The 15969-nt window shown below is 44.3% G+C and overlaps 1 protein-coding gene across 1 annotated transcript in view; it reads right to left on the bottom strand.

Annotated features, from left to right (window-relative positions):
* Positions 1–13667, bottom strand: part of cadm2a (cell adhesion molecule 2a) — a 150865-nt gene extending 137198 nt beyond the window's left edge. Inside the window, exon 1 of the mRNA XM_068744490.1 lies at positions 13607–13667. Within this exon, the coding sequence (XP_068600591.1) occupies positions 13607–13667 (61 nt within the window). The remainder of the gene's footprint in view (positions 1–13606) is intronic.
* Positions 13668–15969: the final 2302 nt, after the last annotated feature.

The following is a 15969-nucleotide window of genomic DNA, read 5'->3' as shown; positions in this document are numbered from 1 at the left end:
CAGACAACTAATGGACGAGCCAGCCTCAATTAGCCCAGTGACTGATGGGAAATGTGATTTCATTTAGTTGCCAGTAGACACCGTAAACAAGTCATGTTTTACCCTTCAAGAGAACAACAGAGCACACACACAAGCACACAGAGGAGGAGGAGAGGTGAAAATAGACAGCTTGGAGAATGTGCATCATCATCTGTCGTGGAAATGTCATGCATTCCCATTTTGTGAAATATGTCTGCGTAACCCACGGACAGGAGAGCGACAAATCGCACTTTGATTCGACGTGTGCATTTAGTGATTATGTAAGGGTAGTTTCACAAATTCCATTCACATATTTAAAGCAGGGCAGACCGCCAAAATAGAATCAGGGCAAAATGATGATGCAGCAGATCAGTCAAGTGTGATTTTCACCTCACAGTGCTGACTCGATATTTTAAAGACATGCTCCAAGGAATTGGAAAAAGAGCAATAATGGTAGTCAGTAATGATCAATTAATGCTCATATCAATAGATACTTGGAATGGAATTGTCGCCATGTGCCATTCGAGCCATTTAAGTGCATTTAATAAGGTTTGTTACAGGATCGACAGATTCACAAGGATGAATCCTAAATTCAAAGGTGCCGTCTTGAGCCTCATGAGATTTCTGATTTGTATAAGAAAATATGTGTGAACCGGAACAAAAGGGATGTTATTAGGATTTGTATAATAAACAATGTAAAGGAGGTGGCAAATGGAAGCACTGCTTTTAAATACATTGTTTGAACTTTTTGTCCAGGCCGGACATTCTTTCAACACTTCATTACTCTAACCCCCCCCCCCCCCCCCCCCCCAAAAAAAACTATAAGCATTCGCCTCCTCTCCAACAGCTACGTAATAATAATCTTAAACTGAATCACAGCAGGCTATTACCTTCCCAAGGGCACTTCATCAAATCCCACAGGTTGTTTCTGTGCAGACATTCCATCCAGCAGCCATTTATCTAATGGATAAATGGTGAATGAGGCTCACTCTCTTGTTCCCGTGTTCTGCTCTTTTGTTCAGGTGTATCCAGGTTCCATGGGAAAAGTAAAGAGTCTGGGAGAATTCATTCAGTACGTGTGGCTTCTGTCAACAAAACAATTAATTTACAAAATTAAACTGAACGTTATGAAAGTCTGGATTAAGACGATTAATATTTAACCACAGCAAATCAATTTTGCTCATTTGAAAATGTGACCCAGATCATTTCACTAAATTAAAATGATCTGTGATTATACATGTGCAAAAAGATTACCTGGCTATTGTTGCAGTGATACTTTACAAGCATGGTGAGCCGCCAGGCCAGCACGACCCCCCCCCCCCCCCCCCCATTTTCTTAAACTCGGTCTACTCTCGTCTAATATTTTCTGAAGTCGCTCCTTTCCTAATATTGCGCGATGTGTTCATGCCCGGCAGGATGATGTTATTGGCTGAGCTGTGAACCTAGACAGTCATTGTTAATCCATAAACTGACATTAGAGAATCAGTTAATCAGCAATGTACACATGATTCGCCACAATGCTACAGGTTGATTAGGCAAACAAAAGGAGAGGGGTACAAGCATAAGAGAGGGAGAGCGCTCACATTTTTATGATCGGTGTTATCGATGAATTTGATTTTTACAAAATGAACAGGACCTTTAATTAAATTTAGCAGCATTAATCCGTCTTTAAATCTTTAAGAAGACAAATCTTCACCTTTGGGAGATGAAAACTGACCTCGTGAACAGGCTGCAAGATTATGCAGAAAGATATTGTAATATGTGACTGCATAAGTTCAATCATATTTCATGTGCTATAAATATGTATATGTTTTGAACTACGTATTTTCCAAGTAACCTTAATTAATTAAAGACTGTGTATAAGCTAAGTTTATTATTGCTTATTCGCTTCTTCCAGTGTCTCCGTGACCGCTTGAAGTGACCGCTTGAAGTGTTTTACATGGGAATAAATAAGCAAACGTTTGGTGAATGTCGCTCATCTCCAACAACTCTCACCAGCAGACCTAAACTAATGCCTCCAGGAAGGCCCTGCTGAACTTCTTGCCCTCCTTTATTTGGTTGCGGGAGCCACAGATCCATCGGTGTGCAGTTTCAGCCGCGCAGCGAAACGCAGCAGTGCTTGTTAAAACATTTTTCATATCTATGCAAGTGCAATGAATGGTGTCTGACAAGGGCGCTTGTCTGCCAATTGGAGCATTCTCATAAAGGAAGCGCCCTGCCAAGATGAAAGCCCCGGGGTGACTCTGGAGAGCGAGGTGCCGGGGGCGAGGGAGAAAAGCCCCCAGACAGAGAGGAGAGAGAGAGAGACAGCAGGAGTGGACCAAACATTTTGATTGCATCCACCGCGATGCTTCTCATAAAGCAAAATGAAACGGGCCTTGTAAAACGTCACCTCTGTGTGTTTTTTATCTCCGTCTACGGGCAGAATAAATGGTTCAAACTTGGGTTTGCGTGTACCATTTGCCTTTGTGAGATGTCGCTCGCGAGATTGGGGGTTAAAGCACAAGACTGAAGCTGTGTCGAGGCTCATTTCCTGAATATCTCGTGCAGGGCTGCCTTTTATTTGTTGGCTCAGACATTTTTGCTCTGTTTGTTGCTTTATCTTTCATTTTCAAATCCTCAGGGTTAATTTATCTCTGCTCCAGATTTCTGTCTGCAGCGGAGGAGCAGATGCGATATAACAATACTCCCGCGCGCCGCCATCCAACCCGTTACCCCGGCTCCCCTCTAATTCTCTCATCCCCTGGCCGTATATTTATGTTACATGCACACATACAGAGAGGCACAGATTTGCTGTAACCCCGTCTCATCTCATCTTATCACAGCGGGCTTTAATAGAGCGCTGGTGCAGCAGTGGCCCCGAACGTGACACTCAGCCTCCTAACCAAGCCACAGGAAAAAAAAAAACATAACACTTTAAAAACAGCACATCACCTTCCTCTGCCTCGTCTTCTGCTGTCTTTATCGGTTTGCGCTTTTTTCCTCCTACACTTCCCTGTTAGCTCTTCTATCAAAGCCACGTCTCCTCTGAATGACAAGTACCCGCTGCTAGCAGTTCAGGCAATAAGTCTGTGTGTTATAGCATCATTTGATGAAAAGAAAAACAGGAAATAAATGTATTCTCTCATTTGTCTCAGATGGACACTTTCTGAACATGTTCTTGTCTATCTCAATTCTTTTTTTTTTTTACATCATGATACTTGAAATTGCGCCTTGCTGTGCATTTCTGTGGACAGCTGTAACATGTCTTAAGCATTAATAAAGCAATGTCTCTTTGTAGTAGGCGTAATGAACACAGAAGTGAGAGATCCAGGTACAGGAATTGCCACGCGCTGCCAATCCCACAGCACGACGGGACTCAGGCATTCGTGAGAGAGTAAAACGGCCGTTTATCAATTCCACTATTGCATTTTTCATTATCAATTTCGCTTTGATGTAAAAGAGGACAGCAGGATCCCCGGGAAAATATACAAGAGCTGCAGCTTTTCGTTAAAGAACTCTGTTGAGGAAAAACGCTGTCATCGCTCTACGTTTGCCGTGTGAATTTAAGCGAAGAGATGGAATGATGTAAATGTTCTGATAGCCGAGGTTAGTTATTTATTTTGTCTTTTTTTGTCACGCCGTCCCATGTGCTGTATGATAAAGAACGGCGCTCTCTCGGATAAAAGGGAGCACACGGCACATTTCACAATTGTGAATGAAAAGGGAAATGATCCATCTCAAACAGAAAATCCCTAATATGAGATTTGTCAAAAGCCCCATTGTCATGAGATTCCTGTCAAAGATGAAATGCAACTCCCCAGTGATCACAATGCCTGAAGGAGGCTGAGGGTGGCTGCAGGATTACACTGTGCGCCTCTCAGACGGGCTGGACCGGCACCGGCTGTGTTGAAGAACTACTTCAGTAAGATAATGGCTCTTTTTTTTGTTTAAATCAGAGGCTCACTTTTCATAAGGTCACTATTATGAGGAACGGTGCATTACAACAACAGCATAGGGATCAACGCTTCCTGGCGTGAGCGACTAGGCCACGATTCACCAGCTGCAACTGTGTTAATGTTAAACCCGTCTCATTACTACTACGCCTGGGAGATCTTCTTCAGTGTGTGTGTGTGTGTGTGTGTGTGTGTGTGTGTGATTACATTTGAAGGTGACCACTGCTGTGAGGATTTATACGCGTCTCCCGTTACAAGTTAACATTTGCAGTGTTGATATCTCCATTCAGTAATCTATCCCGCTCTCCCTTCCGCCATCCACCTGAGCCGCAGAGCAGCATGATAATGCTGCTCCAAGGGTGCTTCTCAAAGGATTAGCACAGATTAGCATTAGTTGGTCCATTTGAAGTGGATACACATACTGCATGTCAGCATTAGCATTGCAGGCAAACTTGCCTGGGGGTTTCAAAAAGGATGTGGAATCCTGCAAAAGGCATGATGTGTTAGAACATTATTAGAAATTATATTATTATTATTAGAAAAATAATAATAAATTGTTTTCATTACAATCTTTTTTTTGATCCCCCAAAGTTTTTTTTATTTCTAGTCCAAAATTCTAATTGTTAGACCCTATAGCACTTTCTGGTTTCTACGGTCATCCCTCTGATCGATACTGACAGTCGAAACCATTTCAGTTGCGTTGAAAACATTTTCAGTACCAATTTCTTTAATGCGATCTAAAAATGAAGGATTGCTTCCAAAGGATAAACACATTACAAGTGAGATCTTGTGCATCGGAATGAATCCAGTTGGGCTCAGTTCACTGGCCGCGCGGGCTGCAGATTAACATTTAAAACAATGACTGCCATAGACTGGGGAGCAGCCTCCAGATAATGGTGTGAAACGTAGCACTGCCAAATGACAGGCCTATAACCTTTTAATCAGCAGACAAGCAGTGCTGAGGAAGTCCCCACAGCAGAGATGACGCGTCTGTCAGCCAAATTAATGCACAGCTCACTAAAGGAATCCTACCACAGAAGAGCGACATGAGAATTTTGACTCCCTTCAGCCAGTGAAAGCTTTTGACTTGTGGGTATTGGGGGGGGGGGGGGGTGATGGGCTGAGTAATTGAGTGCACTGTGAGACATTCACTAATGAGGAAGATAAAGGAGGAATTTAGTTAACTGTGTTTCCCCGTTTCTAATGACAGGAGATGAGGAGCGACAGAGCGGGAGTGCATTCTGCGTTCCAAAAGAGTGCATCTGCTGAACGTTGAGCTCGTCTCCTTGTTGTTTTTGCAAAATCACAATGCCTGTTCCGCCCAACTGGAGAAAAGTGAGAGAGAAGCAAATAGCTTTGAAATAGGAGGCGAAATTAGCCGTAATTGGAGAGCATTTAAAAGCATAATAACTTCTTTGTTTCCCCAGCAGGAGGTTTGGAGCTGGGTGGTGGGGGGGTGGGGGGGAAGCGTTTCGATTAGAACTGGAGATGAGTTAGCTTATGAGACTAGTGATCCGAAAGAAGCGCTAATTCCCACACAAGGCAGCCGGAGGAGGTAAATAGATCTGTAAGATCTCAAAGCTGGATCCAGCGTCTTTAACAAAGATGCGTGTGTGGTGGCAAACGGTCATCATTCCACTGAGCGGGAGAGGGGAAGTCAGCTCAGGATGGGGGGGGGGGGTAACGTTGTGGAGCATAGAATGGATTTGCAATGTGGCGAACAGAGACAGATGGCAGAGGGGGCTGTGTGTTTCTCTACACTATGTGTTTGCTAGGTTGTGCACACACACACACACACACGCTACAATGAGTGCAGTGAAGAAATCCCTAAGGCGCATTATGTATGCCGTTGCTCGTTCTCCCAAACCAAGGGTCTCAGTTCATTTGCTTTTTAACTGTTATAAATTGTCTCACTTGACTCCATCGTCCCTCCCCAGTACAACAGGCCTGAAGCAATCTGCACAGAGAACAGCGAGACGGCAAACTTAGAACCAATATAGCCGCTTGGAATTAGAAGCTGCATCCATACTGAATAACACACAACTGTATGGGATGCATCCTAACGTTGTTTCGTGTAACCAGGTGTTAATGCCCATTGTAATGTGTGAGAACGGGTGTACGGGTGGGACAATGTTTTCAGTCAGATGAAATTTCACACTTTAAGTTTTCAAAAATAATCACTTAATAATTACAGGCTGCGGTTTCTCACTGAAACCTGCGCACCCCCCCCCCCCCCCCCCCATCTAAAGCCCCGTCGTTCTGCACATTAACAGGTGCATTATGGTCCGTAACAGAAGAACTGAAACAGCAATTAAGGACCACAATGGAAGGACCTGCACATTCTTGGACTTGAGACAATGGTAATGGGTAGCAACTGCATGCTTTGTATAAAACAACTACTAAAGTGTTGTCGTGCAGAAGAAAAAAAATCAAAGCTCTCAAGCACAGAATCCCGATGAGAGCGAACCCTCAGGCGGATGATTAGACGAGGGACTGCAAAGTGGCTTTCGGTGATAATACAGCGTGAATACAAAAACAGACGCAAAGTCAATTAACACAAACATATGTCTTTGGGGAATTATAATTCAATTAGCTTTGGCTACTTCTTCACTGCCTTAGTGATCACAATGTTAAAACAAACACAGAGTTGTTTGTGTCTGCAGTAAATCCCTGCATTTCAATTAATGTAATGACATAACTCCATGTTGTTATTGTATAAGGATGAATCCAGCACTTAAGCACTAACTCAGTGCGTTATTCCACATTAGAGAACATGAAGTTCTAAATGAAGCAAACACATGGCATGACTTGGGCAGATGTTACAGTGATCGCTGCACTGGGAAGACGACTTAAAATATGAATTATAGAGACCATAAGTGAATGAAGTATGAGAAGCCTTGAGAGACAGCGCGCATTTACTGGATTCAAAAATATGCACAGTAAAAATAGCACAAGAAGAAGAGGAACATCAACAACATCAGCAAGAAAAATGCAATGTGGATTTTTATAAACTTACATAATAAACTAGAAAAGCACTCAGAGAGCGCAGACCTCCGCCAAGAAGCTCATTCCCCCGTTAACTGGATTTACGCCGTCCACATGGTGATCTGGATCATCACCAAAAGGTTCTAAAGTGTTCTTGGTGTCTTTATATATCAACCATGAAAAGTAAAAGTGAATCAGAGTTGAGAGTTTTTTCATCAGATCTTTGAATCCATAAATGGAGTTTTAAATGTTAAAATTTTTATATTTTACATTTCAGATCCAGATGACATTTTGCATGATAGTGCATATCGGACCCCTTTATGACTGTGATTTTTGGTGAGTGAATTGAATGCGTATTTTACAAGATATATATATTTTTAAAGCTCCATTATAAGTAAATAAGAAAATCCAGATATATATTTTTTGTATCCAGACGGGTATCCGAATCGTTCTCAAAACTTGATGGGCTCTAAATTAGACCAAGATATATATTTTGTTTCATCAAGATCCATCCAGCAGCTTTTCTGTCAACCTGCTAAACACAATGTTTTTCTGTTTCTTTTTCTGCAGGTGAAAGCTTACAGGAATGCAAGTGGGACCTTATGTTGTGTTAATCTGCCGGGTCAGCTCACATGGGGGTGTCCTGTCACCCCGCTCCTTGTGTGGGATACGCCGGCAGCTCCATTGCAAACTAGAAAAGTGCAATCTAGAAGAGGCTTAACACACCAGCTTAAGTGACGAAGTTGTAGTTGTCTGAACCCTCTGCAGAGCCAAATCAACCACTTCTTTTCAAGGAAGGATTGCTTGACTTTTATTTTAGCTGAGGACTGTGTAGTTTTTGCCCTTCCCGGATTAATCCCTCTTCACTCGTAGTTTTAAACATGTTACCCTGCCGGTTTGAAGGTCAGATGTCATCTCCATCGACGGGTTGCTTGCCTCTCATTTCAAATGAGGTGTCCAGGGATGATTTCATTTGCACATAGATCTGCATACTAATTACAGAAAGACAAGCTCCAATAGCGAGCAACGGATCCAGCATAGATCTTCCAATCTCCCATGGAAATAAAGTACAGTCTGAGTCTGATTTGTTTTCTCATTGGCAGAACTGGTCTGGGTTAAAATTAACTTCATGCTGTTGATGTGCTGGTTTGGAATATGTGATGTTAATTTGTAACCATAGCGATGTTTTCAATTCGAAATATTTCAATACCAGAATTTTTGCCAATATCCTTTGTTTGTATTCTAGAGAAGAGAAGCGAAGAGATTCTAATCTGCAGCTCAAATCTTAGGGCCTGGAGATAGCAGCACTATTTTCTCTCCCTTCGTTGCTATGTTTGTGCTCTACCTTCATCCTTTTTCAGCATATTCCCTGTGAATTTTCTCTTCCTGTCAATGCTGATTTGACTGAGAAATATGTCTGTGTGTAGAGAAAGAGATAAAAAAAAATAGGGGGGGGGGGGGCTCATTCGGAATCTGGGTCATAAAAACAGCACAAATAAATTAAAAATGCCACAATTTCTTATCTTCATCCTCTGTTTGGTCCGGTGAATGTAGACCCAGAAAACAAAACATGCATTTGCTGCTTTTTTTTGTTGTTGTGTGCTTTTTTCCTACATCTCTGTGTGCCGGTGTATTTGCACAAACACAATGTAGCTATTTGTGTATTGCATGCACAAGAAGGAGAAAAGAAATGCAGTCATGAAACAATATCAGAGTTGGGGCAGGAGCGCTAAGGGAGTGGAGAGACTTGCAGCTGTCCATCGCTTTATCTGTGTTAAATAAAATGATTACTGTAACATAGACGCCAAAGTCTCCAGAGGGGGGGGGGGGGGGGGGGTATATGAAAAGGCGCTGTCAGATGAAAGGGCACACAACACAAAAAGTGCATTATCTCGGTTAAGGGTGGTTAAGAAAAGGGTGAGGGGGCTGCATGAACTTGTGAAAGTGCACGATAAATCAACGCAATGCATTTGCTTCCTTATCTGAAAGCATGTGTGAGGAGGAAAGGCTGCAGAAAAGAAGGCTAATTATCTTGGGCTTACTTTAATGTCTCATTTCCTTCAGCATCCACCTCTTTCACCTCTCCCTGTTTAAGGTTAAAAAATAAAATGATGAAAACCATCTGAGAGTTTTAATCCGAAGAAGTGACTGTGTTTGTGTCTCTTTATTCTATAGTGTTTGAGATTAGTGACACATGGCTTGTCAAAGACTGGAGCCTCAGATTAGCCACTCGCTAATCCGTTGGAATTCAATGCTAATGCAGACATCACATATGCACACGCCGCGCACGCCAAGGCTGGCGCAGCTGACAGCACGGTCTGGCTTTCCGAATGTATGTGCTCATGTTCAAATTGTGCGTGTTGGTACAGGCCGAATCAGGAAAAAAAAAAAAAGGTCTTGGAATCGAGACAAACAAGATGATTCGGGGAAGAAAGGGTGATCCTAAACTTTCTATCAAACTGATGCCTGTTCAAAGCGTAGAGCAAGTCATAAGCTGTGCATCATCGATAATGCACGTGAGTCCATACTTCATGTTCATAAATCGCTTCATGCTCACGCTCAGGAAAGAGCACCATCAGCTGATAAATTAGCTTAGCTTGCAAGATACTCACACCCACTTGGGGGGGGGGGTCTATTTAGGGCACAAACTTGCCGTCTGATGCTGCTGTTGCAGCCAAATCCACCTGTGGGCCCGTGCCCTCGCTGTTCTCCGTGGGAGGCTGCATTTGATTTCCTCCTTTTCTCGCTTTGGGCTGGCTTTAAATTACACGCTGCCAAAGGAATATGAAGCACAGCATTGATGCCAAAATAAAATACCCATTTATTCCACATTGATTATCCACACATCCAAACATGGTTGAGTTTTTCCTTGCATCTTGATTCTGATAGATGAAATATTTCAAATGTTAAAAATGTCATTTCCTGTTCTGTAACCATGTTAAGATACTTTTATTCTATTTTTAGAAGATTCTTGCAGAGATGGGTAAAGCTCACCAGTGTGTGTGTGTGTGTGTGTGTGTGTGTGTGTGTGTGTGCACAATAGGGTGAGCAGGACACAAGTTGTGTGTGTGTGTGTGTGAAACAGCAGCTGGCATCTTGTGAGGCCATATTCTCAGAAGCCACACTTGTCAAATCAGTGTGTTCACACATCCAGGCAGGCTAAATCTTGCACACACACAGCGCTTTAAACATCGGGCTCAGATCTGGCAGAAGTTTTCTGAGGCTTCGCATAAGACAAGAAAAAGTAGCCAAACTGAATGACAGGTGCTTGTTCAATAAGGTCAATATTTATTTATTGTTTGTTTGTTTGTTTAGAAGGAAGTCTTTAAGCGGTATTAATCATTGATGCTTGCTTGCTCTGGCTACGCTCCATCATTTTGTGTGAACACATCCTATCTTTTAGCCTCATTGGGCTGGTCCTTCTTTCCATCTTTTCTTATTAACAATGGCTTGCCTCTTTCTATTTTGCTTTATCACACTGTCTAAACATTTATGAAGTTGCCGCTGTACACTCTCAAGCAGAATTGTGCCAAAAATGCAGCAGTTCAGTCACGCGAGGCGACGTTGGGAGAAGGTGGCATCTTAGCTCAGCGCGTTTCTGGAGCAGCTCTGGAGAGAGGCACCTTTCTGCTGCGCCATGAGGGGACTGTCTGTAAGCTTCCAATCTCAACATGCTCCTCCCTCCAGCCTTCTCCTCCTCTCTGATTGAACTTTTTTTAAACACCTGGACAAACTAAATACTGCCTTTGATCATGGGAGACAAATCTCTGCGATGCACATTGAGCCAGTACTGCTCCGCTGAGGAATCTCACCAATGAAGCCTCGTGGTCCTGCTGCTACACGGCACACAGACACCTCGCATGTTCTACCTGTCACAGCATGACCACGACAATTAACACATTCACAAACACAAAAGCAGGAGGGAAGAGTGCGAGGGAAAGACAGAGAGAAAGAGAGAGAGAAAGAGAGAGAACATCTTGTTTCTCTGGGGTAATCAGTGGCTCTCCAAACACACACACACACACACAAGGACGCTTGTTATCTGTAGCTTTCCCACGCTGCTGTGGCACAAAGCTCCACACCAGGATGGGAGGATGAAGCGAGGGAGGAATGGATGGAAGTACGGAGAGATGGAGGGTCAGCCTTCCGCAGCTTAGACTCACTGCGGGGATAAACACATCCCTCAGCGGGGGTTTCTGTGTAGGCTGGTAAGATCAGAGTTCAAAACAGGCAGACATACCAGCCGGGCAGAGGGACAGGAAGCAGACAGCGCAGCAGAGATAAACAGCCAGCCACGCAGCGAACAAACAGGCGGTGCACGCGTCAGACGCTAGAGCAGAGGAGATTGCCCCTCCTCCCACATGCTCCACGATGAACTCCTCCATTCCAGAACATCTCCCCCTTTCTCTCCAGCCCCATGCCTCGAGCTCCCCCCGCTTGCTGCCCCCCCGAGCCATTACGTAAGAGGCCTATTTGCATAACAGGCTGTTTTCTCTGGCTCCGGCACATGAGACACACTGGATAATATGTTAACAACCCGGGCTGTTGGTAAACAGCAACCTCCATCACAACACTTCATGTTCACACTATATAGTATGCAGGTCTAGTCGGAGGCAGAGATTCAGCATCCCTGGATGCCACGGTGGCAGCTGGCAGCGGGCCGTGGGGGGAACAGCTGTCATGTACAGAGCGCACGGACACGACTTCAACCAGGTAGACTTCATTCAAGAGCAGGCAGATCGCCCTGATGTGTGGAAGCTAGACAATAATCGCTCTGGCACAGATTAGGCAGCCTAACATGATCCTCTTCAGGGATGGGGAGAGAGGAAGAGGAGGAGGAGAGGAAGACAGTTGTAGTGGGAGCCGTCAGATAAAACGGACACCCTAAGATAGCTCATTACAAACCAATTCATTAAGTCAAGAACGGCCCTAATCGTGTTTAGTTATTAAGGACTGCTCTCACTCTCTCTCTCTCTCATGCGCAAACACACACTTCAAAGAGATGACAACAAATGATCAAGGGAATCAGGCACAAATGATCTCTCTTTGGATTTAATCAATGTGAAAATGGTGCTTAAAGTCAAGGCTTTCATTACAGTATAATTTTTTTCCACAGTGCCTTGAGTGGATCTTGATGATTTGAGGGAGACGATGTGGACTTATTAACAAACCAAAGCTCAGTGTGCCATTGAAGCCCTGCTGTTTGACTGGCAGGTGTTCTGGGGGCACTCCAGCACCCTCCTGTCACTTTTAGACAAGGGATGATGCCACTAATCAAAAAAGAAAAAGAAAAAATACAATCAAGCATATGGGCTGAATTGTTCATTAACATAACCCTAAAATTATGCCTATTGACCCCCCAAACGAACAAACAATGGATTGTGCACATACATTTCATGCATCAACGTGGTTAAATTGGAATGCTTCAGAAGGGTTAAACCAGCACTGATGTCGCTTTGGTCTCCCTGAAAGTTGGATGATTGGCATGACAACGATAGCTCAATCACAAGAGCAACAGCGTTCACGCTTTTCTAAGATACATACCAGCATCCCCCACGATGCCGCTAAACTAATGAGGCAAAAAGGTCAAAATATTCAGGAAAGACCCGACTCTCGTTCAAATACGTAATTTTGCCGTAATCGTCTTTCACGGTTATTGCCTGCAGGCAGCACTATAAACGCTCTTAGGAGGAAGCCTGCAACATTCACTGTGACCTTGACCCGCAATGTCACCTTCTTGGCACATTCACAGATCCCCTGTCGCCTTATCACAACTGGGAGGAAGTCTACGGAGCAATCGTCACAAATTACCCCCAGATAAGAAAAATAGACACAATCAGAGGCGCTCGACCGACAGGAAGCTGCAGGTCTTCCGTCCCGTAAACTCCGAGCAAAAGCAAATAAATGAATGTCAAGGTGTCGAGAAGAAAATGTCATCTGCCATAATCCACTTTAAATCATTGAGAGGCCGATCGACACAAATGTTTTATCTCCGGTATACACTGGAAAAGAAACTTTTGAGAATGTGATGGAGGAACCTGACAATCCAGTCAGGCTCAACTCATTTGAAGTTGGTGGCCACAGCTTCGTGCACGCACAATACACACAACTGACTTGCGCGCTGGAGACAAAGACGCCACGCCTGCGCATACGACACGCAAGTCAATATAAGGAAAGAGTTTTTTTTTTTAAATATCTGAATAATTTGGTATCTGCGCTTCCAATATTTCTGTAAGCATCAAACCGTAAAATGCGTAAAACGCTGCCGGCGACGCAGCCCCGAGGATGGTGACTTGAGGGTGAGGTGTGCGTGTGCGTGTGCGTGTGCGTGCGCCTTCCGAGCGGGCTCCTTTATTTTATTTTCAGCGCCACTCAAACACAACATACAATACCGGATGGTGTGCGCACGGGAGCGTGCCCGGCTGCCCTGTGTGATGCTGGGGTCATGGGCTGGAAACAGGAATCCCCTCATCCTTGAACATGAACATCCCACAGCATAAGGTCTCTGTCCCGCGCGTGCGCGCACACACGCGCGCACATGAACAGGAGGGCTCGAGTTCTGCGTCTTTTGGCCGGTAACGCACGCGCATTTAAACATACGTGGCCTAACGCACATGCAGGAACACACACGCGCGCACGCACGCACGCACCATCCGTCCCAGACTCACCTTTGAGAAGAATCCCGTAAATAGTGTAGAGGGTGAAAATGAGATGACTCTTGCTATTCATCCTGTCTTCCTCTCTTTCTTCCTCTTCTCCTCCGCGTGCCAACTTCTCCAAGTCTCTCCCGAGTGGACCTCGAACCGGACCTCGAAGCGGACCTCGAAGCGGACCGGACGGCTGTGCCAGCGATCCAGGCGGACTTGCCGGGTCTTTGAGAAGAGGGGATTAACACAATCGACTTTGATAAAGGGAAACGTTCCTTAGGAACAGTGTTCTGGGTGTTTTCAGGGATGCGCCAGCTGCTGAGATGCGGGATCAGTTTGCGGGATCAGTTTGCGGGACTCTGCGGCGCGGGAGTCAACCTCAGGGAGCGATGACAGGTAACAGAGCAGAAGCTGCCGCTGGAGCTGAACGTCTGCCCCGGCGTCCGGTCTGCTGTGTCGCACACAATCAGAAGCAGCAGCGAACACGAGCGGATTGTTCGAGTCCCGCCCACACACGGTTAACTGACAGGCGAGGTGATCCAATCACGAAGACCAGAAAAGAGGGCGTCAGCGGCTTTGGGCTGTGGATGGGGCGAGCGGCGAGCGGCGCACACTGTAAAAGATAAATACATGAAAACACGTCAACTCCATCTCGTTTTTCGAGGAGAGAAGTGTCTCCACAGAAAACAGGACAGCAGGACGAGTCCGCGCCGTTTCGCTCGTAGGAAAGGGCAAAGCTCGTCCAATTATTTTGAGTCGTGGCTGACAAAGCAGCGCGACGTACTGCAAAACGCGTCCTCATGAAACACTTCTTCAACGACACAGATAGAGAAGCGAGACACGAACATGAACTGCATGAGTATCTCTCCCCAAAATCCAAAAGCAATTTAAATAAACAAATTGGGAATGTATTGCAAATATGTATTAAAAATAAACGGCACTAAAAGTTGGCAGAAGGTGCAGTGGGTACAAGTGCGTTGTAAAAACCACCACACAGATTCTCTATGGGGTTTTTAAACATTTTAATTATTGGTTTCATTGTATGAATGTCTGATGTTAATGCATTGCTTCCTTCCAGATGCTGCTTCGTCTCTAACGGACTTGGTTATTGTCTGCCAGATCCGTGCGCAAGACAATTTCTTTGCAGTGTACGCAAAGAACGCGCTCAGAATTCAAAACAGAGAATGGACATGCAGACGTGTCCTGGGCGTGATTTGTCCCTCCACGTCAGCTTCTGTTTGTCAGCAGTAGTTTTTATAGGAGGTGTTTTGTTTGTTTGTTTGTTTTAGAAGAAGAACTCTTTATTGTCAAATGGATATCAGTGCGCACATATGGAATATCACTTACACATAGTGGGCCCCTCTAACAATCCACATAATTCCATACCATAATTCTGCAGGTCAATACTGCTTGTTAAAATGCACCACAATACAGGAAGCTATTGTTTTTCTTATGCCTCTGGGAATTATGCTACAGGGTAACAGCAGCGTAACTCTTAGGATGGAAAGGCCACTGACTAGGCTGAGATATTTGACGTGCTAGAATTGGGAACAGGGTGAAGGTTGCCAACAAGGTGATGTTCAGGAGCAGAAGTGGTGACAGGATGCAGAAGTGGTTTGAAAAGAGTTCAGACTGAAATGAAAGTGAAAGGAGAAGTGCATAAGAATAGAAGAGAAGTCGCATGAGGCTGCACATCCTGGGATATGTTCTGCAAATGCTTTGCCAACAGCAGCAAACAGAAATAAACACTGCATCATAAATATGTTACAGCTAATTCCAGACCACTTTGCTATAGGTTATATTTTAAATTATATAATTATATAATATATGAGCAAATTAAAAGTATCACGGGTCTACCATCTTTTGAAGATAAAACGTAAGAGTGCAGCTCACTGAAAGTCCGCTGTATTGATTAATTTGGCAAGGATCAAGCCCCTTAGATGATTATTGTTGAAAAAAAAATCCTTTATTAAGTCACGGATAAACCAGCGAAGCACGTATGTTTCAACTTAAAAGACATTTCATCGGGGCAAAGGGCATTCACACAGCCGATGTGAAACTATCAGGAAAAACGAGGAATGGTAGGGCAGCACAGAGGAGCCAGGGAAACCGCTCTGAACTGTGAAATTACTGTATGTATAAATCAATGTCGGGCATCCTCAAACTTACAGTGGCTCAGGAGGGACATCAAACGCTTCATAATCACAGCTATGAATTAATAATTAGTTATTAGTAGAATTTTATTCAAGAGCGTGATTGAAAGGCGACATTAGTTATGGACCTGTGGAAGGTTTTAAGTGATATCATAGCATGACCGGTCTTCACTGTACAGTGGCAAAAGGCACACACTTTCTTCCACCCACCCCAACCCACACACACACACA

Source organism: Brachionichthys hirsutus, chromosome 10, assembly GCF_040956055.1.
Source record: "Brachionichthys hirsutus isolate HB-005 chromosome 10, CSIRO-AGI_Bhir_v1, whole genome shotgun sequence".
Lineage (NCBI taxonomy): Eukaryota > Metazoa > Chordata > Actinopteri > Lophiiformes > Brachionichthyidae > Brachionichthys > Brachionichthys hirsutus.
This window is presented reverse-complemented; position numbering and strand designations above follow the sequence as displayed.